This window comes from Rhinolophus sinicus, linkage group LG13 (genome assembly GCF_036562045.2).
Source record: "Rhinolophus sinicus isolate RSC01 linkage group LG13, ASM3656204v1, whole genome shotgun sequence".
In the NCBI taxonomy this organism is placed as follows: Eukaryota; Metazoa; Chordata; class Mammalia; order Chiroptera; family Rhinolophidae; genus Rhinolophus; species Rhinolophus sinicus.
This window is the reverse complement of record NC_133762.1, coordinates 7,928,877-7,952,949: the sequence shown is the minus strand read 5'-3', so window position 1 is coordinate 7,952,949 and position 24,073 is coordinate 7,928,877. Positions and strand designations below refer to the sequence as shown.

At 40.1% G+C, this 24,073-nt stretch overlaps 1 protein-coding gene across 9 annotated transcripts in view; it reads left to right on the top strand.

The window, feature by feature from the left end:
- Window positions 1-24,073, top strand: part of MCTP2 (multiple C2 and transmembrane domain containing 2) — a 394,026-nt gene that overhangs the window by 354,523 nt on the left and 15,430 nt on the right. For all 9 annotated transcript variants that reach the window (XM_074317382.1, XM_019726683.2, XM_074317383.1 and 6 more), the window contains 2 exons: window positions 10,204-10,326; window positions 16,224-16,265. In XM_074317382.1, coding sequence (XP_074173483.1) covers window positions 10,204-10,326; window positions 16,224-16,265 — 165 coding nt within the window. The remainder of the gene's footprint in view (window positions 1-10,203; window positions 10,327-16,223; window positions 16,266-24,073) is intronic.

Genomic DNA, 24,073 nt, shown 5'->3' with positions numbered 1-24,073 from the left:
GGTGTGTGTGTGTGTGTGTGTGTGTGTGTGTGTGTGTGTAGATACATGTTCCATTCAGAGTATCAAATCCAATTGCTTCCAAAGGGCATTTCTTCCTTAGCTAATTGTTGAAGGTTAGTTTTACTCTGAGCGTGATCATAAAAAATTTGAAAGTTATTTTACCCAGAGATCAAAACACAGCATCAACAATTTCTTTTAAAACATTAGAAAACACATTGTGGGTAGGATAACATTTTTTCAGTTATTTTTATTTCATTTTGGACAATAGCCATTATCAAAGCAAAGTTAAAACATTCCATAGATCTTTCTTTCCTGCTAATTAAGGTTCAAAAGTTCTTAAAGTGCTTTTTGTGAATATATATTTTCATTTGCCCTTTTTTTCCTTAAGTGTGGGTTTGCGACTGCTAACGCTAAAGCGATTTGCTTAAACATAAAGCTAATTTTCAGCTCTCTTTTTTTCTTGCAGTCTCATTTAAAAAACCTTTGCAGTGCACATTTTCAAGGGGGGACCGTCTTAATTCTAAGAAAATGTAATTCTTTTGGTTTAAATGCTTTAGACTTTAGTATTGAGTGTCATCAACAGAGAACTATGATGGTCTGGAGCAAATTATTTCAGTCTTGTGTCCCTTCTGAGCATTTTACTAAGTCTTATGGTGACGTTCAAAACCAATAAGGTCTTGTATACCATACCATCAGATACAGAATATTTCTTATACTAGAAGGGGCGGGGGGTAGAAAAAAAGAAAAGAAACCTTCTAGCTTTCTTATATTCTGTTTCAATTGCTATTCCAATTACTCATGAGGGACAAGAGTGGAAAGTAAGTCAGACCCTCGGAAAACCTATTTCGCAGCCTTCATAGAAAGAATATTCAGTTCTCTGCTCTGTTAGCAGCTGACCAAAATCTAATCCATTAAAAAAAATATATCGTGGTAAGCAGTTCTTGAAAATGTTTATAATAAATGGTAAAAGCCAAGCATCCACTGCGAGATTAGCAGTTGGAACAGGATGTATTCATCAGGAAATAGGTTATTGCCTGACCAGTGCGTCCTGACGCGTAACCTGCAGGATAAATGAAGATTTGAAAGCTTGCAGTGCAAGGAGTTTATTTGATTTCCCCCCTTTGCTTTCTTTCGCATATTACCATGTTGTTTATCGCACATGGCGCGTTCCTCAATGAATCTATTATGAAGTTCATTTTATAGACAAAAAGCGTCGAATGTTTGGGAGGTTGCCCTTCCTTCCTCAGGCTCCTCCAATGACTTATGCATATTAATGTAACCAACTCACTTTTACAGAACGGACTTTGGAGCTTGAAAAAAATAGTGAGAGAATTGTGAAAGATTATTTTCCAGAAATTTGGACTCCCCCCCCACTCCTATCTTAAAGATACAGGAGATTCCACTGAGGGTTATGGTGATTTTCCTGCTTTTTGCTTGATTGCAGTCCTGTCTCAGAGCTAGGGGACAGCAGTGATGAATAATACCTTCTACATGGATGATACCTATAGTAACACACGGAGTGACTAAGAAATCAAATACCCTGGCTAAAAAGCCTTAGGGAAGCATTCTGTGTCTGAGGTCTGATCTATTGTCTGGGAGGTCGGAGCGTGTTAATGCACTCTGCAAAGATTACACTCCCTCTCTAATTGCTCCGACACTTCCTTAAAAGATTTAAACAGTCTGGAAAGGTGACGCACCTTGTCAATTTTTGTCTTCTGCCTGCCGTTGAAGTTTATCTGTCTTTCCACTGAGACCACTAGATCAAGTAACCCAGGCCATGTCCAAGGCGTAAACTCTGAATGGAGAGTGAACGCAATGAGAGATGTTATTTACAGCTCCATGATGACTTGCTCTTTAAATTCTTTGCATTCCATTCTGGTGTTTACATTGTGAAAAACGACAGCATATCTGTGTTCAAGAAGGGGGCGGGTGGGGAGGGCTGAAAAGAGTCCACGGGTGCACAGTGACTTCTGATCACAGAGTTGTTTTCATAATCTTTTCTCGATGCCGGAAGGCCCAGTATGGCATTTTGCATTTAGGTTATTTCAATTGAAGACATGGGCAATAGTGATCTTTATTTTAGCATTTCCCCTGTGCCTGTTCCCCCACCAACACAGCAACACACTCACACACACACACTCACACACACGCACGCTCAGTCACTCCATTCGGAAATGTTTAACCTGAATTAGCTATGACCGACCCACACATAGTACCTGATATCTTTATCCATGCCATCATTCTACATTCCAAACGTTGTGCCAACACACTGTAACTCTCCTCCGCCTCTAAGAGAAGGCCCACTGGATCCTGGGCGGCCCGAAGCCGACATGGTAATTTTGTCAGACGCTGTCTCTCTTGCGTTGTTTGGATTATAACTCAGTATTTTCTGAATGACACTGAAAAGCTTCCAGAGAGGTTTTAGCAGGTCTTTTCCCCATGGTCGTTTAGGAAATATTGGGAATCTGTATGTTTGCGAGAGCACATGGAACTCCTTTAATTCACAGTCTGTGTTGCTGTAGGAGTGGGGAGAGCAAGCTTGTGTTTTGCCCTGAGCAGTTTCTACCCACGGTGCACAGTTGCATCATTGAGAGGTAAGAATTCCTCTTAGATCAGTTCAGATTGCTAATATATGTGGCCGAGAGCCTGCAATATAATATACATATGCATATATATTTCAATATAATATTTATATAGCTTCCTTGGGAGGATTTCCTGTAATTTAAGATGGTAGTCTGAATGATGGGTGTAGAAGGATTTTTTCTTTTTTTTTCTTTATTCTTTTTTTTTTTTTTTAAAGAAATCCTTGTTTGTCCCATGGGATTTTCACACTTTTCAGCTGACCGCACTGTATTTTATTCATACTGTATAAAGCTGTCAATGTATTCGTTATATGTGTCTCCTGAAGACTCTGAGCAGATGACGAGAACAATTGCTAGAGGGGGGAAAACACATTTGGATCAACATCTTCAGAAGAGAATTTCTGTAGTGTCTCCTGCTCCTGCATGGACCGTCCCTTGCACGTTTTCTTCGTGCGCGTTCTCTCACACTGTCGGCAGATTACACTGAATGTTTCATCTGTATATAAAAATTAAAAATTCAAACAAAAATCTGGCCCACATGAAGAACAAGCCCTTTGGGCATATGGCTCATTATGCATATTCGTTTAATTACTAAAACACTTGGGATGGCTTCCCTGCCCTTGCTTTCAACTTGCAAAGTTGGATCTCTTCTCTTGCACAGAAAATGTAGCACAGAATTCTGTTCTGAAGGAGAAAATAAAAGAGAGAGAGAGAGAGAGAGAGAGAGAGAGAAAGAAAAAAAAGAGAGAGAAAAGGAAATAATAGTAAAAAAAGAGCCTTTGAAGAAATTATTGGAATTCACCAAAAGGAGGTATGATTCTCAGGATGAGACTTGATAAAAGTAGGAATTGCTTTCTAGTCTCCTTCTCCCTCCCATGTCTCCCCTGCCCCTGCATGCGGGGTTTTACTGTGGTTAGTTTATATGTATGCGAGCGGGTGGGAATGCCAGACCTAGGATTTAGATTTCAAGTACGTTTCTTCAGAGCGACTCAAGTCTCAGGACGAAGCTAAGTTTTATTGGCTGGACAGGGAGTGCTATGCAAGTGTGACTTTAATTGATTTTTTTCGGGGCAAACAGGTGGTGATAGTTTAGACATGCCCTGGCCCCAGTGCCCCTCCGAATTTGGGGCCGTGTGCACATAGTAGCTTTATTAAAATAAACAGTCTCCTGGCTCTGTTGTTACCTGAACATGTGCCTCTTGGTTTTTAAAGCTCTTTTCAACTATTTGCAGTCTGTGTTTAAATGGATCAGATCCTAAAAAAGCTGGGGAAGACTTTATTTTTCTCTTCATGTCATCAAACTTATCATTTTTTTCCTGTTTGCAATTAGAGACATGAGAATTCAAACATCTTCTTTAAATGGGATCATTGTTGTTTTCCATTTTTTTTTGTTTGTTTTTTGTGTTTTTTTTTTGGTGTTGGTGGTTGTTTTGAGCACATTTACATGATGTAACAGATTTTTGAACAGAACAGGCCAAAAATTGAATTATTGAACATGTAGCTGGTGGGTTTTGATTTGGACTTTTATTTTGGTGATCAAAGGATGGTTTAAGTGAAGAATTGATTTTGTGTGTGTGTGTGTGTGTGTGCACATACATGCTTAAAGACTGCATTTTGGGTTTCTCCCTGGTTTATAGTGTTATCTCAGCATCACGGGAAAACGTTTTGAACTCCTCCTGATAACAATAAATTCAGGACTCCCAAAAGCATTTCTATGGAAAGGAAGATCCAAACCCTGGCATCGTGTCTGTTTTTAGTGGCAAGAATGTGTGGCTCTGATACAAACACAATTTTCTTTTTCATTAAGCAAATAGGTAGTCTGTCTGAGTGACGGGAGACCATCCAAGCCATTCTGGATACGGTTCCTACAGGAATTGGACTTGGCTATAAATAGCATCGCTCACTAACCACTAGTGGAGGGTTCCAGAACTGAGGCACCTTCGCCTGTTTTAAGCACATTGAATACACGCAGTGCTGTTGCAGGCCTCATGCTAACTTATTGCAACCCTGCTTCTTTTAGTGCCAGAAATAAAGCTGCAAGTGGAGTAACTTAATACAGAGAGCTGCTTTCCTCTATCGCTGCACTAATGCTAATTAGATACACTTGCTTTATTACCCAGAGCGTTGTTTTTTTCTTCCTTCCCCCTATTCATTCTGATCCAATCTTTCTACGAACATGAAGGCGTAAGTCCTAAGTGTTAAGTTGAAGCTTTTAGTCACAGTTGCAGCCTCATGCTCGTGGGCCCAAAGTCAGAGAACACTTTTCGAGAATGCTCGTCCACTTAGAGTACAATTAGAGCCCCATTGGGCTTCTGCCTTGGAGGGTGGCCCCCCCCAGTGCCAACAGTGATGCCTCTGGAATGAGTGAGAGACACTTATCGGTACATTTAATGGAATTTTTTTCTTGACCTCTTCAAGATCCTCAGCTTTATGGGGGAATAAATAAATGTGTGAGGATTTATTTTTTTCTCCCTTCCTTTAATCAGAGCAGAGAATTTGCTGATGGCTTTGAAAGGCGTATTTACCAAAATCAGACTTTCAACTGCTCAATTACTAGCTTCTGCAAAAAGGCATAATGAGAAATTTATTGCCTGATTCTAGACCTGAGATTATGATCATTTTAGGGGAGAAAAAAAGCCAATAGTTGTAGCATATTAGATGCTTGCGTTCTTTCTTTTGGTTTTAGTGCTTTTCTACTTTTTGACTGACTACTCTGCCAGTATAGAGTGGTGTGGGGATTTTTATTGGGCCAGAGGTGATTGTGTGACTTTTTTTCCATTTACGTGAAATCATCACAAAATGTAAAGGATAGGATAGCCAGTAGCATGATGCAAACAGTAGGATTTTCATAAATGTTTCATATTTAAGAGGGAATATATATATTTAGTAAGAAACTTGTGTATCCGTACAGGTTAGAAGCATTTTCTTTCCATTTTTTTAAAAAAATCCTTTTAGTACACCCAAGAAAGTTTAAATGAAAGTCAACAAAAACTCCAAGTCTTGAAGAATACACTCTAAAAATCTCTAATTTATATTTAATACTAGGATTATGTAGAATTTTTATGTATAGACTTCCTCAAAATCAGAATGAAATTACTACATTCTCTGTAGAAATGTTTGTTGTAGTGTTATTGGGAAACTGACACTTTGAAAATTATATACCTTCTTTATTTAAATAGTCAGAGAAGATAATAAAAGTGAAAAGTGCATACCCCAGGCATTTTTCTGCAAAAATACTAGGAATAAACTATCAGTTGGGTCATTCCCACACAAAACTAAAACTAGTGGATGGAGTTTTGTGTCTAAGAGACAAAGAAAGTCACCCGGTTTGATTCCCACTCCCCATTCCCCCGGCAATGGACTGATTAGTTCATTCTATGTCATGTACAAATGGTCAAAGATAGTACTAAATAAATACCAGAAATTGTATATTTTGATGCACCTGAATCTCCAGAGAAGAGACACCTAATGGGTGTTGATTCGGTAAACTTTCTATATATCATGGCAACCAGAATATGAATTGAAAGCACAGGTTGAAATATGAAGGCTTTATTAGTGGACGGGGGTGGGGTGGGGTGGGGGAGTCAGAGTTAGGACAGGAACAGTTTGGGGGCCTGATCCACGCTGAGGTTTGCCGAAGCCTTTCTTTCATGTTTGGGGTCTGTTTCCCTTACCGCTTTCTAGAAGGAACCTGGACCTTTCATAATTCCTCTAGGTGTGTTCACCCCTTCACATTCTACTACTTTATTAGTTTTCCATTGCTACTGTAGCAAATCATCATGCGAGTGGCTTTAGACAACACAATTTATTATTTTGTAGTGCTGAAGGTCAGAAGTCTGCCCCACGTCTCACTGGGCTAAAATCAAGGTGTCAGAAGGGCTGTGTTTCATTCTGGTGGTTCTGGAGGTTTCTTTCCTTTTCCAATGTTGAGAGGCTACTCACATTCCTTGGCTCACGGCTCCTTCCTCCAACCTCAGATCCATCCAGCGCACATTGCTGAGCCTTCCCATGGCACACCTCTGACCTTGCTTCTTCCTTCACATCTTTTCCTGACTTTCTTCTTCTGCCTCAGTCTCTACTTTGAAGGACCCTTGTAATTGCATTGGATTCAACCATATAACCCCTGGCGATGTTCCTGTGCCCAGGTCAGACTACTAGCAACCTTAACTCCCTCTGTCACCTTAATGCTCCTTTGCAATGTGACATATTCACAGGTTCTGAGGAGTAGGACATGGATGTCCTTAGGGTACCATTATTCTGCCTACCACAGCCAGCTCCTTCGTTACTGTCTTCTGTTTACGTTGCTTTCTGAGGGATAAGGATTTCTGAAGACCACACTGGGTCCTTACTTAGGAAGTGACTTTAAAAGGCTTACATCTGGGAGAAGGAAAGAGGTTACAGACCATGGACATTTGAACCTGTGAGTGGCTGGGAGGACTGCAGTTACAAACATATGGAAGTCACATGTTATCTGCAACTTCTGAAAGATTTGGGTGTTTGATGTTGCTCAGTCTGCTTCTCCTGTAGCTACTAGTATATGTGTGGAGGGCAGGAGGTGGGTGAGGAAGCTAGGAGCCTGTCCACCCTGTAGATTATGCATATGAGAACCCCAGTGGGGAAAGGAATAGATGGGCTACTTTCAGAGGCCCACCCAACGGGGTAAGGTGGCTGGGAATGACTTGAAGGGTTGTCCAGGACTCAGAAGGAATTCCTGGTGTGTGGGTGAGTGTAACTGGCCTCAAAATCCGTGGTGTTTCTCCACGTGACTTCCCACAGTTAATCAAATTCCAAGCCATGTTTAAAGAACCAACAAAAACCTATATTTTCTGTGAAACATCCCTTAGCATTCCAGACAAAAGTATACTTGACCTTTCTTCTGGGCTATTGCAGTTTCTTCCTAACATTCCCATAATTAAGGATACTTTGTTACCTGCATTATCTAGTTAAATATTAGATCCTGTTACTGTGTTTTCCAGAAAATAAGACCGAGCCAGACCATCAGCTCTAATGCATCTTTTGGAGCAAAAATTAATATAAGACCTGGTATTATATTATATTAGTATTATGTTATATTATACCCAGTATTGTATTATACCCAGTATTGTATTATATTATATTATACCCCGTATTGTATTATTATATTATACCCAGTATTGTATTGTATTCTATTCTATTATACCCACTCATATTAAAATAAGACTGGGTCTTATATTAATTTTCACTCCAAAAGATACATTAGAGCTGATGGTCCAGCTAGGTCTTATTTTCAGGGGAACACAGTATTTTTCTATTTAAAAATCCATAAATGACTTCCCGTTTCCTTTACAACCACATCTCCAACTGGGCACCATGTCATCCAGAGCTTTCCATCCCTGACCCCTGCTCAGTCCCCTGACCTCATCTCCAGTCACATCCTTCTAGGTTCCAGCCCTGCATGACGTTTTATCATCTCTAGGCTTATGAAGCCTTTAAAATTTTTTTACCCTTATCACATCTTTTGTTTATAGTTTCCTTCTCCTACTAAACTATTAATCTACTCCAAACACTGCCATTCTTTAGTATCCAGCTGAACACAAAGTGATAACCAAATCAGTGTCTTCCCTTGAACCAGTGAATGACTTCAGTGCTTTTCTACAGAAAGAATTGGTAGAGGCCAAACAAACTTTATCTCGCGTGTGATTTTCTGCATGCTTATACCGCTATCCATTTCACTTGGACTCATTCATTCATTTGCTTTAAGAAGTATGATGATGATGGTGACGTTTCACTTCCTGTATTTCTTTACACTTTACCTGCTTGAACCTGTCGGCGTTTGGGTTTGTAACCCCTGGCAACGGTTAACATTCTGAAACTGGTGTAAAATTAGGCGGTGTTTCACAGCCTAGTACATGTGATACAAGAAAATAAATTGTATCCCCTTCTCAGATTAGTTGAGGAAACAATGTATCAAGGAGTAGGACTTGACATAGAGTTTTTTGTTTTTTGTTTTAAATAGGGCTTTGGAGAGTTATTCAGACACTTGGCTTCATGTAATTTGGCTCTTTTCTAGTCTTAAATCCATTGTCAAAGAAAGACAGGCTCTAAAAAAAATTTCAAATGAGGGGATTCCAAAGTATTGGGGGAAATAGTGATGTCATTTCACTTGCTGTCTTGTTATCCTATCTTATTAATAAGAACGAATGCATATATTGAAAATGGACATTTGAAGCATTTTAATTAAATTCAGGAATTAGACAGTGATATCCCTCTCAATGGTTTTAACATTGCTTTGTTTTTAATAATGAAATTAAGTATGAAAAAAGTAAGTTGCAGATATTAGAAAAGAGGAAACAGAAGTGATTCTTCATTTGAAGATTGTGTGACTTTATTCTGAGAAACCCCAAAAGAATGGCGAAATGAAAAGCTATTTGAAACAATAAGAAAATTCAGTAAAGTTACTAATTTAAAAAAATGAATATGTACACATCATTAGCTTTTATAGGCTAACAATTACCCATTTGAAAAATATAGTGGAAGAAATGATTAAATGTACAATAGCAACGAAAAAATAAGCAATAAATATATAATATCTACAAAAACAAAATATTTATATAGTAGAAAAGGTTTTACTAATAGGTAAAACAAATACTGCATTTGGAAACGAGGATTCAATATTTAAGATGCAATAACTTGCCCCTTCTAAGTTGATGTGTTACAAGAACAACTTTTTTCAGCACGTACCGGTATGAGCTGACAGCTAATAACCACAAATTATCTTATTTCATCTTCTGGACTACCTGTGAGTTTGAAAAGAAAGTGAGGCTCATGTTTTGAAGTAATGTGTCCAAGAGTTGATTCCTGCCTCATGAAATAATTACCATGTGTTCTTTTCTTATTTGTCCTACTAATTAGTGTGTCCCTTGGAGGTAGGCGATGTCTCATTTGCATTCATGTCTCCAGGGACCATTGTAGCGTAGGCTCGGGTTCAGACCCAAGCTCCTGCTTATCCTTTCATGGTAGGGATCACAAATTCAGAGGCTGGTAGAAGTTGGGCAGGTTAAGTGCCTACCTGGTCAGATGGAGGCAGTACTAGCGTATCAGATTCTTATGGCCAACCAGCCTCAAAATTGGAAAACTTTAAGATTTTTAAAGAGACTTTGGAAATCTGAAGTTTTTATCTGAGATATCTGGATTTTTAAATATCTGCAGCCAATTTAAAAAGTAATCCCTTGCTCCAATTCAAATAAACCTTACTGTTGGCAGAATTTGGTCTGGGGCTTGCCTCTTGGAGACCGTGGATTTCTCCATACTACTTTACCTCCATTCTAGGAACAAAAAATAGGGTTGATAGGGTTATGGGGTTTCCAGGTACGGGGCTACTGAATCTGTCTATTCCAGAGTGTGACTGGCAAACTCATTTCTATTATATATCTTCCTCAGTCTACTACCAGTTCTAAAACGGTTAATCATTACGTGTGTGTGTGTGTGTGTGTGTGTGTGTGTGTGTGTTAACCTGTTTGTTTCTAAACGCTACTATAGAGAGAGAGCCCCTGGTTGAATTTCCTTAAGTCAATGACTAGGAATTTAAGATTGCTTCCATACTGTTTCCTCAAGCAGTGATTTGGTCTTTTCTCCCAATCAGGTGTTTTTGGTCACGGTCTGGAATTTTGAACTGTACATGATCCCCCTGGCATTACTGCTGCTCTTTGTGTACAATTTCATCAGACCCACGAAAGGGAAGACCTTCAGCATCCACGACAGCCAGGTAAGCAGATCCCATTAACTGACATTTGACTAGAGGAAAATGCGGGCACAACAATAAACCAGCACCACCTGAGCATAGTACGTAGCGCAGGTGCATTTGGTTTGAGACTTGAGGAGCCCCCCTGCACACATATCCATGTCCTAGTGGAGATCTTTGATGCAATCTGGAGCCTTCTAGGGCATCTTCCGTTTCTGAGTCTTGGTCCACATTCTTAGCCTGAGGAGAGCCCTCTGCTTCTTGGTCAAGATTTCCGGGCCAACAGAACATGTCTGTGTGCACATCTGGTTCTCCGTAAGGTGACTGCAAAGAACATTCTCAACCACCAGAGAAAAGCCTTTGGTGGCTCCCCGAGAGCAGGTGGGCATGGGCCCCTCTATGCTTGAGTGTCCACATTTTTGTTGTAAATCTCAAACTTCCCTTGGTTGAAGGAAGCCCCAGCAAGGTCTCTTCTGAAGGAAGCCCCAGCATCCACTTTTTCTCCACTCTCCTTCCTCTATTCCTCTCCTCCCTGCCCAGAGGATGTTTTCCTGCTGTGCATGAGCAGGACTTTGTATTTAGGGACTTGTGTCATGGTATAATCTTGGCACTTCCGATTCAAGGACCAAGTTTTAAAACAAAAATCTAAGGTTTGGAGACTTGATAGCAGATCAGCTTCACATTGGGTTTTTTTAAGACTCAAGAGCTAATCATCTTCACTCATCTTATAATGTTCTGATTTTTAAAAAAACTCAGAAATAATGGATATTCAAGGGATATTTGTGGTGTCCTTTGGGATATAGGGAAATTGGGGGAAATGAGTATTTTGGCAGGGAATAAAAACCTCAAGTAAATTCAAAATTCTGTCCTGTTTGATGCTTGATTGTTTAATGCATGGACACATATCAATAACGAGGGACCTAAAGATGCTAGAACCACCTAATAAATAAATACCTTTAAAGTAAATTTCGTTTAAGAACTAAGTTTCACCGAGATACAGATGAGGGAAATTTTTACAGAGAAACATCTGTAATAACAATGCTGTCCACTAACATTTTTACACTTTTTAATCAGATTTTATTTTTCCAGCTGTGTATGATGTATATGTTTATAGCCTGGGTATGTATTTGTTTATAGTATATATGAATGTATACATGGGTACCCAAGTATACTTTTATGTATATGTGTATGTAAATGTATACATGTGCATAAAAACCTTTTAATTACAAAACAGTTTCCAATTTATTACCTAATTTGATGTTGATAATGCAACCACGAAGGAGGCAAGAATTACTGTTTTCTTTTTATGCTTGATGAAACTATGTAACTTTGGCTCAGATTGACGCAGTGATTGGCTCAAAGTCACACAGCAAGACTTTGTCTCTTCTACCTTGTGATTACAGTGGTGTTTCTCCGAGAACATGTTTTCATTAGGTTCAGGTTTTATCCATTTGCCTTCATGAAACATGCTCCCTGCCGATAGTGAAGAGGTTAGTTCTGCAGCATCTGTGAATACCACATACACCGCTAGTTGAAGTTCATGGGAATTCTGGGAGGTAATGTGGTACCAGCCCTGGAGAAATTGCTTGATGGCTGCTCAGTGGTTTTTTTTTTTTGGAGGATAGCCGAGTACTCTCTGGTTACTTCAGAGCTACTCCCTTTTAAGAGCATGATATTGACAAATCTTTTTTCTGTGGGAACAATGACATCTAAACAGCATGGCTGACCTTTGCAAGGTTAAGCAGACAGGTAAGTATTCAAGCTGAAAATAGACCCTGGTTTTCTAATACCTAGCTTTCTTTCCAAGCTCCTGAACCCATTTGATTATGAACCAACATGTGCTAGCTTTTCAATATTGCAGTGATCTGATGGAAATTTACCTATTAGATAGGCAAGATTTCTAAACGAATCTGAACCAGTCCATTTGCATCACAGCTGGTGCTGTGACCCCTGAACTAAAGCCAGGCGCCCTTTAGTCCAGATCAGAGCCTCAAGTTTCCTTCCCCCATCTGCCCCCCCCAAACCTGAAGCCCAAGGAAAACAATAACACTGTATAGAAACCTGTAACTTATTCTTGAGATTGATTATATTCAGACTAATGCATTTTCTACTGTCTAATGTTTCAGTAATGGCCCCAAAGGAAAAGAGAAATCATTATAACAATGAGCCTAGCACAAACGGAGTATGGTATTCTCAGCTTTAACGTAGCAGTTGGTTCATTTGTCAGAATAAGAACAAAACTGTTTGCAGAAAAAAGTACAACTCGGCATTGCGTTTTTTTTTTTCTTTTCTTTTTCCCCTTAAACTTTCATTTATTTTAAGTGTGTTTTTCCAGGACCCATCAACTCCAAGTCAAGTAGTTGTTTCAATCTAGTTGTGGAGGCACAGCTCACAGTGGCCCACGTGGGGTCGAACCTTGTTGTTAAGAGCACCACACTCTAACCAACTGACCTATCAGGCACCCTGGATTCCTTCAAAGGGCACTTGCCTAATAGCTTTATTTATAGTTAAGTTGTATGTAGATTATGTAAATTTTATTTATGGTTTTGCCACAGTATCCCTAAACTTGAAAAGAGTTACTTTCTAACGGGTCATAATGCATTTCAAAAATGCTAGTGCTTAAATTATGTAGGAAAACTTAAAAAAAAAATGTTCCCAGAGAAAGTGGCAGTGCCCTGAGAAATCCTAGCTGTGCCCGGGGAAACAGGTGGTACCCTAAGAAGTCCAGGAAGTCTGGCTGTGCCCAGGAGTACTGGTGGTGCCCTGAGAAACCCTGGCTGTGTCCGGGAAGACAGGTGGTACCCTAAGAAGTCCAGGAAGTCTGGCTGTGCCCAGGAGTACTGGTGGTGCCCTGAGAAACCCTGGCTGTGTCCGGGAAGACAGGTGGTACCCTAAGAAGTCCAGGAAGTCTGGCCGTGCCCAGAAGCACTGGTGGTGCCCTGAGAAACCCTGGCTGTGCCCAGAGAGCCTGGCTGTGTCCAGGATAGTGCATTCACCCCAGGCTCCTCGCGCAGGTCCCCTCGCGGAAGACGCTTGTCGCGTAGATTATGAGGCGAGAGCCTGTAGGGGTGGAGTGTGGGGGCGGAGCCCCAGAGAGTAGTTTCCAGGCTCTCGGCCTCACATAGAAAGGTGTTGGCTCAGGTAGTAAATGGCCAACTGTGATTGCATGGCCATCAGCTGTGGCTAGTTGGCCGTCAGCTGTAACCAGTGAGCCATTGGCCACTAATATAACTGCTGTGGCTACGCTGGGAGAGAAGGAAGAGAAAGAGAGAAGAAGGATGGGGCTAGCAAGAAGATGGCGGCTGGGCTGGCAAGCGTGGATGACGGTTTGCGGACAGTGTGTATCCAGCCTCCAGTGAGAGTATAGTGCCGCCAGAGAGAATAAAGTGGTATGACTCCCCTACCTATGGCTCCGTGGGTGTTCCTTTTTGGCCTCACCATGTCCTGCGTTCTTGTATGGGGAGCGGGAGCAGAGACCCTGCAGGATCTCCCGCATGACAAATGGCGCAGCGAGCAGGGTCTCCTGCACGACAATTCTCAACCACCAGAGAAAAGCCTTTGGTGGCTCCCCGAGAGCAGGTGGGCATGGGCCCCTCTATGCTTGAGTGTCCACGTTTTTGTTGTAAATCTCAAACTTCCCTTGGTTGAAGGAAGCCCCAGCAAGGTCTCTTCTGAAGGAAGCCCCAGCATCCACTTTTTCTCCACTCTCCTTCCTCTATTCCTCTCCTCCCTGCCCAGAGGATGTTTTCCTGCTGTGCATGAGCAGGACTTTGTATTTAGGGACTTGTGTTATGGTATAGTCCTGGCACTTCCAATTCAAGGACCAAGTTTTAAATCAAACATCTAAGGTTTGGAGGCTTGATAGTAGATCAGCTTCACATTGGGTGTTTTTTAAGACTCAAGAGCTAATCATCTTCACCCATCTTATAATGTTCTCATTTTTTAAAAAACTCAGAAATAATGGATATTCAAGGGATATTTGTGGTGTCCTTTATATATAGGGGAATTGGGGGAAAGGAGTATTTTGGCAGGGAATAAAAACCTCAAGTAAATTCCAAATTCTGTCCTGTTTGATGCTTGATTGTTTAATGCATGGACACATATCAATAACGAGGGACCTAAAGATGCTAGAACCACCTAATAAATAAATACCTTTAAAGTAAATTTCGTTTAAGAACTAAGTTTCACCGAGATACAGATGAGGGAAATTTTTACAGAGAAACATCTGTAATAACAATGCTGTCCACTAACATTTTTACACTTTTTAATCAGATTTTATTTTTCCAGCTGTGTATGATGTATATGTTTATAGCCTGGGTATGTATTTGTTTATAGTATATATGAACGTATACATGGGTATCCAAGTATACTTTTATGTATATGTGTATGTAAATGTATACATGTGCATAAAAACCTTTTAATTACAAAACAGTTTCCAATTTATTACCTAATTTGATGTTGATAATGCAACCACGAAGGAGGCAAGAATTACTGTTTTCTTTTTATGCTCGGTGAAACTATGTAACTTTGGCTCAGATTGACGCAGTGATTGGCTCAAAGTCACACAGCAAGACTTTGTCTCTTCTACCTTGTGATTACAGTGGTGTTTCTCCGAGAACATGTTTTCATTAGGTTCAGGTTTTATCCATTTGCCTTCATGAAACATGCTCCCTGCTGATAGTGAAGAGGTTAGTTCTGCAGCATCTGTGAATACCACATACACCGCTAGTTGAAGTTCATGGGAATTCTGGGAGGTAATGTGGTACCAGCCCTGGAGAAATTGCTTGATGGCTGCTCAGTGGTTTTTTTTTTTTGGAGGATAGCCGAGTACTCTCTGGTTACTTCAGAGCTACTCCCTTTTAAGAGCATGATATTGACAAATCTTTTTTCTGTGGGAACAATGACATCTAAACAGCATGGCTGACCTTTGCAAGGTTAAGCAGACAGGTAAGTATTCAAGCTGAAAATAGACCCTGGTTTTCTAATACCTAGCTTTCTTTCCAAGCTCCTGAACCCATTTGATTATGAACCAACATGTGCTAGCTTTTCAATATTGCAGTGATCTGATGGAAATTTACCTATTAGATAGGCAAGATTTCTAAACGAATCTGAACCAGTCCATTTGCATCACAGCTGGTGCTGTGACCCCTGAACTAAAGCCAGGCGCCCTTTAGTCCAGATCAGAGCCTCAAGTTTCCTTCCCCCATCTGCCCCCCCCAAACCTGAAGCCCAAGGAAAACAATAACACTGTATAGAAACCTGTAACTTATTCTTGAGATTGATTATATTCAGACTAATGCATTTTCTACTGTCTAATGTTTCAGTAATGGCCCCAAAGGAAAAGAGAAATCATTATAACAATGAGCCTAGCACAAACGGAGTATGGTATTCTCAGCTTTAACGTAGCAGTTGGTTCATTTGTCAGAATAAGAACAAAACTGTTTGCAGAAAAAAGTACAACTCGGCATTGCGTTTTTTTTTTTCTTTTCTTTTTCCCCTTAAACTTTCATTTATTTTAAGTGTGTTTTTCCAGGACCCATCAACTCCAAGTCAAGTAGTTGTTTCAATCTAGTTGTGGAGGGCACAGCTCACAGTGGCCCACGTGGGGGTCGAACCTTGTTGTTAAGAGCACCACACTCTAACCAACTGACCTATCAGGCACCCTGGATTCCTTCAAAGGGCACTTGCCTAATAGCTTTATTTATAGTTAAGTTGTATGTAGATTATGTAAATTTTATTTATGGTTTTGCCACAGTATCCCTAAACTTGAAAAGAGTTACTTTCTAACGGGTCATAATGCATTTCAAAAATGCTAGTGCTTAAATTATGTAGGAAAACTTAAAAAAAAAAATGCATGCGTTCAATTTGCCCTTGTGATTTCAATTGATATTTTATGAACAAATTGTGGGTTTTCCTTTCAGGAGAGCACAGACCTCGATGAAGAGGAGGAGGAAGACGATAAGGTGAGTGCATTCAAGAACAGAAAAGGGGACATTACTATTTTCAGTCGGTCGCATTCTTCCAGGTTGGGTCAAACTCTGTTGTTTTTAGTACTGTGGAGTGACCAGTACATTCATAGTTTTGTCATTTAAAGAGGATATCTATTTCTGTTTTTTTGTTTTGTTTTGTTTTTGTTTGTTTTTGTTTTTTGTTTTTTTTAAATAAGGATGAACAGGGGGAAAATGTAAGGAATAACTGAAATATTCTTACAAAAAGTGTACCTATAGGAGACCTGTCATTGATGCAAGGGAACATTCTCCTTCTCCTTGGTGTCTAAAAGGGAGATGAAAGGTAGCCGAGGAAGTCAGAGGAAATCAAGTGAACACTCTTCCTTTAGGTTCATGCCTGCACTCGGTGGGGTGGTCACCCACGTCAGAGCCTGTCACTTGCCCAGCTGTTGTTGGCAACGTTTTCAGCTATATGTCTGTGTACATCTGTCCTTTTTTCTTCTCCTGGGAGAATCTCTCAAATCTGCTGCTTTTGTTGTCATTACGCTTTCAGACAAACCTTCTGGAATAACATGCAAAAAAAAAAATGAAGTGCCAAGTGAAATGCCGCTAGCTTAATGGACTTCCAGGTCCTCTAGAACCTGTGGATCTATGGGGCTTGTGATGGTAGCATCCAGGAAGCCTGCAGGGGAGGAAAGGGGCAAAAGGGGGCATCCTAAGAGTTAAGGATCCAGTATAAACTTCCCGGGAAATAGAAATGAATTTGAAAACACTGGCTCCATGACACAAACAGCCTTAAAATAAATCGAGAGAGGCAGATGGGTTTTGCCCATTTGAAGAAAATTGGGTGGATTACCAAATAAATCTTATTTGTTGTGCTACAACGATCATTAATAGCAAAATCATAAAATAAAGTAGTAAAATATTTTTAAAAAGTGAATTGACCCTTTACAGAATAAAGGTCACGCAGATGCCACTTCCTTCTTGATGAATGTGTGTGGGTGGCTTCTGAGTGACATAACTCCTTAACCATTTAAACTAGTCATAGCCGAGTGAAAGCACACGACGGGGGTGGGGGGGTGTTTTACCAAAGGAAACACGTGTCTTATTGAAATTCCTTTATACCTGTACTGGGAAAAATTCTGAATTTTATTAACCAATGCTTGGAAGTGAGAAAGAGTTATTTTCTGTTTGGCTGGGAGTTTACAAATGAGCCAGCCATGGAAGAGGATATCATCTGCCCCTTAGAGACAGTTGTGCCCATGTGTCTTTGGCCCATCGGATAAAGGATAGCATTGAACAAGAAGGCAATGAATGAAACAGTGGTGTTTAGTCCACTGGCAGGCAACAAACTCGGGCCAGGAAGTGTACACCAGTGGTTGTCAAGGTCTAACCTTATCCGAAGGGGTCTCCACAGCTCTCTGGGGCCCCAGGGTCTGGAGGTGGAGCCTCTGGGCTCTGCCTCAAGGCTTTCGGGTCAAGGATGACTGAGCTGGGACCACAGCATCTACCTGGATGCACCTTCGAGCCATGACAGCTGCATCCACCCATCCTGCACTGAGGTATTGTACTGAGAATCACCTCGTGTCCTCCCAGCCAGGTTGGCTCTTGAGCTACTTTGATGGTAATATTCTCCCAGGGTCTTATAGCCACAGCATGGCCGTGTTTGTGTTGCTTCCTCAATTTTGTATGTTTTGTGAAACCTTGTAGAGGAGTAAGCCTAACGTGAAATTGTGACTTCTGGTCACAATTTCTGGTCACGCGTCTCCTGCTTCACACAACCCTCCTCTCATTGGAGGAAACCAACGCGCTTCGCGGTCCTCATCCGTATCTTTTCACATAAGCGAGAGGGATTGTCAACGTCGGGACTCCCGGAGCACACATCACCCACAGACATATTACAACCTAGTGTTTCTTCTCCATGTAGAGCAGCCTGCATGACTGGAGACATGCTCGTCACAGACCTCCCCACTCAGGCACGGGGCCACTCCCCTCCCCGGTGCTTGGATCAAAGGGCTTCCCCACACAGCCCTTCTGGCTTCTGTTGCGTGTTAGACATGACAGACCACGCTTCTGGGAACTGTTACACACCCTGCGAGAGATGAACTGTTTACAAATTATAAACACACAGCCGTTTCCTTCCAAACTGGAAGAAGAGAAGGAACTCCTTTCTATCCAACCTATCCATCTTGAAAGTGACACTCCTTAATTGCCAGCTCCCCTTCCCACCAAATACCATCACAGACAACTGCGGAGATGAAAGCATGCCGGGGCCCCTTGGCACAACTTCCTCAGGAGGTGGACACTTTCCCATATTCTGCCTGTCTCCACTGCACAGCCCAGGACTAGGTCTGGGGTCTGTCATGCTTTTATTGTCTGCACCAGGGATTGTTGTAAAATGATATCACTACAGCCTCTTGTTCCTTCTCATTGTCAAAAGTCCACAGTAGTGACCTGCGTTAGAAACCAAAGTCGACTCCACAAGTTTGCCTTCCTTTCTTTTGTGGGCTTTCAAGTTAGAACATAGAACTTTCAGGGAACTAGCTTTTAGGCTTTTAGCAAAACTAAAAGTACCAACTAAACTTTGAAGAGAGGAAATTTTTTTCTTCCCTTTCTGTCTTATACCTGATGGGCCATAGAAGAAATTGCTTGTTACAAGTATAGTTTGCTGGCGACCCCAGGACACAGATAATGGCTAAGTTTGGCCCACAGCAATCAGCTGACATTTCCTATTTGTATTAGATTCCGTATGTGGAATTCTTTTGTGTGGAACTTATTTGTACGGATGGATTACAATGAAAATTGCATTAATTTTCTACACAGTAAAGGTCAGTAATTGAAGCATGAACCAAGGAACTATTGTGTAAAATGCTGTATTCCACACTTAGGAAAGGTCATACAAAGCAATAATATCTTGTTTTCATTGCAGAAGGTATAAATACTTGCATTAGAGATTCTTTCTTTTTCCAGCCCAACAATTACTTACATAGAATATTTCAGCATTTACTATTGACATCAGGGAGAAGAAATCATAAGGGCATGTAATAATAATAAAAAAAACACTCTGCCTATTGCTATCAAAAAGAAATTGTACTGTGACCCCTGCGTTGTGGCTTGGTTTGTTTGTAGATCAGCTGTCAGAAATAGGACTGAATGATCTGTTCTTCTAAGACAATCAATGAGTTCACAATTGCCTTACAGTCTTTGGGGGGGTGGGGGTGGAACTACCCTTTCATATTAATTATGGATGGAAAACAGATACGGATGTTTTCCTTTAAGAAAATAAGGACCATCTAATACATTTGTGTTGATCAATTGTGGAACATCTTATAATGAGATGATGGAAATAAATAGGATACTACATCCTCTGTTCACGAGCTAGGATGTCATCATTAAAACTTCAGTACTTTTTAAAACATCAATTTCAGTGTTTTAAGATAATTTCCATCATCCAAACTTGATTAGTCCACTCTTCACTACCTAGGCAGAGCCTTCTTACAGAGAAAAGCGTAGGGCATATGTATTTAGAAGGAGTTCGTGCTGTAAATTACCCTGCATAGTCCTTTGGGTGAGTTGGGTAGATCCAGCGTGCCTCATTCCTTGTGTTTTCTTATTTCGAGAGAGAGAGAAGCTGATCTGTGGTATCTCATCCAGGGAAGATTGTCATTCTCGGAGGAAGTCTCCTTATAATCCAATAGTGAGAGTAGTTTTGCTTACAATTCCTTTCTGACTTCTTAAGAATATCCAAAACACAGCAAAGTTAGTTTGATTAGTGATTTTTTTAAGCTATTGACTAAGCAGTGGTACTTTAAGATGATAAGCTGTGGTATTTTTAAGAAAATAAAAAGTCAAACAATGTCTTTGAAATATTAGCAATAATTGAATACACACACACACACACACACACACACACACACATTTTTAAAGCCTATACAATCTGTGTACAGGGCATACTGTAGAGGGCCAGCTTATGGATAATTTTCAGGGGAATCGAGTAAATGGCCATTCTGATTTAACTGCTTTTAATTTGATTTAATATGATTTTTTAGTGCTGAAGTGATTTAATTGCTAACATTTCTACCATGCCATCTTAGTTTCAAGACTTTAATATTAAAATGGATTCCAGCCAATTCTTAATGATCAGCTTATGCATGTTTGAGAAAGCATTGGCTTCCTTATTTCCTGCATCTTTTCTCTGACACAACTCGCTCAAATTTTCCTTTTAAACATGAAACCTCCATTCTTAAAAATGTTTTTGGCTTCATTGCCTTTAGAAGTAATCCAGAAATTGTTATTAACCTGACCTTTTGAAGCTTTAGTCATCCTACTTACTATTCAGGCTCACTAATATTCCTAGTATGAGTGGATTTTCTTTGCAATTTCTACTGTAGGGCTTATACCTGGTATGTTACCCCTGACCATTGTGAAGTATGATATTCCAGACTGGAAATTGGGTGGAGTATCTATCATTCTATTAGCTAATGGGCGCTGTTTAACAGAACACAGTTATGCCCTCTGGTTTTACAGACTATGTTGCATCTAGATATTTAGTTTCTCTCTGAAAATGTTTACATCGTGCTAATGTAGACAGCATCGGACATTGTATCTCAATTACCCACAGGTCACTGTTTTTCTGAGGACAGTAGCTATTCCTCTCATCTTTCCTAATGAAGTCCCTTCTGTTTCAGTGTGGTTTGCCCTAAGTCCCAATTATCCAATGAGTTTACGAGATAATTGGTAGATAATTTACAAGATAATTGATAGAAAGGTGGGGGACACCACTTTTTTCCTCCAGGGAAAAGTCATAATTTAATGTAAGTAATAAATGGCACAAAAGTAATAATTGAAAACAAGGTCATTTTGAGTAAGAACTAGGTAAGTAATTAGATTTATAAAAGTATTAATATTTATAGAGCGTTTATAATTTGCAGGCTGTTTTTATGTGCTTTAGCTCATTCAGTACTCAGAATAAACCATTAAATTAGATATTATTTTTCCCATCTACAAATGAGCAAACCCAAATTAAGAGAAATTAACTTGATAGGCTAGAAGCAAGACTCAACTCCAGCTCTTTTGACCTAAATCACCTTTATTTTTGACCATGGCACATTATTAGAGGAAACATGTCATTCATTTTTCAGTTCATTTTTCTGCATTATTATGCATTTATGGAGTGTTTTCTCTGCTTGAGAGCCTCTATGGGTACAAAGATTGCAACTCTAAACCAGGTACTCAAAGTAAGTCATAGAGATTGCAGCGTGATTGTACTTGTATCAGTTTCTACACTGTGTTGGGCAGTGGAGGTGGAGTGGGTGGGTGACTCACGAGCTCTACAGGCGGTGAGGTTTAAGCCCAGTCTTAGGTTAATCAGAATTACTGGCTGCATTGCTTGATCACAAAAAATATTTTTCCTCCCACCCTTCTTACTCTCCCACGTTAAAGAAAGCTAAAGGACACACAGCTCAGTCAGCAACTGCAGTTCTTGGTGCATTTACCTACAGTAGTTACAGTTGGAGAAAACCATTAACCCCACTTGTCTGGTGGTGGCATGGCAACTGTCAACTGGCTCAGAGAAACCGTTAATGAAATTAGTCTTCCTTATTAAAAAAAAAAAGTGTACACACACACACACACACACACACACACACGGTGCCCAAAATATGTATACACATTTTAAGAAAGGAAAACTGTATTAAAAGTGTAATTCTCAATATATACCAATAACAAACAACGAATACAAGTCACGTGTGACTTCTGCAATTACAAGAGGTGCTCAGAGTGGTTCCTATCAGCATCCAGACACTTCTGATGATGGTGAACTACTGCTTGAGCAACGGTGACCAAAGTGTTAACATCTCTTAAAATATGCATACATTTTTTGGCACCCCCAAAATAAATAAATATAAATATATATATATATATATGTTGTTGTTTTTCTAAATTGTTCCCAATTTTTCAGTTGTAGTTTACCAACACCTTCCCCCCCTTTCTTTCCTTCTTTTGTATTTTTTCGCCTTCCAATTTGATACCAGACAAAATCACTGTTGCAAGCCAAAAACAAACAAACAAAAACAACAACAACAACAAAAAACCCATGTTAGTAGATACCAGTCAGTGTGGAAGTGCTTTATGTAATGAACAGAGCAGTTTAAAACCACTTAGAAACAATATTGATTCAAAATCCAAACAGTCTGTTTTATACTCATTTCCCAAAGCAAAAGTCCTCCTTGAGAGGGAAATAATGTTCTGAAAGAGTACTGATATTTTCCCCCACGTTTTAATAACGTACCATGGAGTCGAGTGAGAGAGAGAGAGAGAGAGAGAGAGAGAGTGTGTGTGTGTGTGTGTGTGTGTGTGTGTGTGTGTCCGTGGGTGTCCCCATGTGTGCACAATACCTCCCATGGGAAGAAACCCTAAAGACAGTTCCCAGTGCAGTAAGCCCAGATTCCCAAAGAACAATTTTTAATGTTGTATACCAGAAATATTGTTTCTTGTTCTTTGTTATGACAGATGTCGAGAGGTTTTTTTTTTTTCCATACTAAACGCCACTCAATCTATTTCTGATGTTTATAATATTTCAAGTCTTCAAATTGCAGGCTTTTAATATTCAGTGGGATGAAACAGACCAAACATACTCCTGTTCAAAGTTTCAAGTTATATTTTTGTGTCTCTGCTCTCAAGGGCTGGAATTAGTGGGAAGACCTTGAGATAGAAATTTTGCATTGATCTTTTTGGGGAATCCTGTGTATCCTGTGACAAATACTACTCAATTTTTAAGCATGTCAAAAAGATTTTTTTCCTGATATGGTCATTTTTCAGGACTCTCTCTGGTTTTGCCTAGGTAATTCATAGAGAAAGGAGAACTTTTCCTAAATCAGAAAATGTCAGGAAGATTGAAAGGAATATACTGATAATATAATTAATTCTTAGTCGAAATTTAATGTTGAGAGTGTTAATTCTCTCCCAGGGGCTAGAAGCTAGTTTATTCCACCTCAGTATTATTCTCTTTGGAAATACGGGGCAAGCAATAGGGACTAGCAGAAAGAAAGATTTGCTTCTGGATTTATTTTGTTTTTGTTTTTAAATAAGGAACAACACCGGCACATTATTCATTCTTAATTCAACTGCTTTTAAAGCTTAGCCACAGACTCAGTTTTTTTGGACATTTTATAAACAAATGGACAATGAAAAAGGCGATCTCCCCTTCTTCCTTGTATAATATACACGTTTAAGTTACAGCGTTGGAGTTTGTCCCTACTTTTCTTAGAATAAGTGCCACTCTTTGCTCATAGAGTGCAACAAAACAGAGGAACCTTATGAAATTTGAATTCCAGATAGGAAACGTTCCATGCTTTCATCTCTGTCATGATCTGGTCGTCCACGCTTGGCTCATGAAGGGGACCCTAAAGCATGTCCATTTTTCTCATGCCTCCGTGTTCTTTCAAGTTTGTAGTGAGAAGTAAAAGCCATCTCCTTTCTCAAAAGTAGGACTCTAAAAATAGGTGTCTAGCCACAATTGTGGTGTTTATTTGTTCAATAGTACCAGTGGCTCTCACTATTTTGATTACTCGTTTCCCTCCATAAATTGGAAGCCTTGTCTGTTACGGAAAAATGTAAGCCCCCGTGACAGCGGTTGTGTCTTGCTGAAGGAACTGCTGTCACTCTTCGTTGGTCAGCAGTTTGGTGGCAGCAGCAGATGCAGTGTTGTGCTTGGTAACCTGTGTTACCACCACATTCCGTGGTGCCATCTGAAACGTGTAAATAAAGCCAGCATGATGTCGACAGAGCTGCCAGATAGTCTCTCACATGACACGGGACAACAT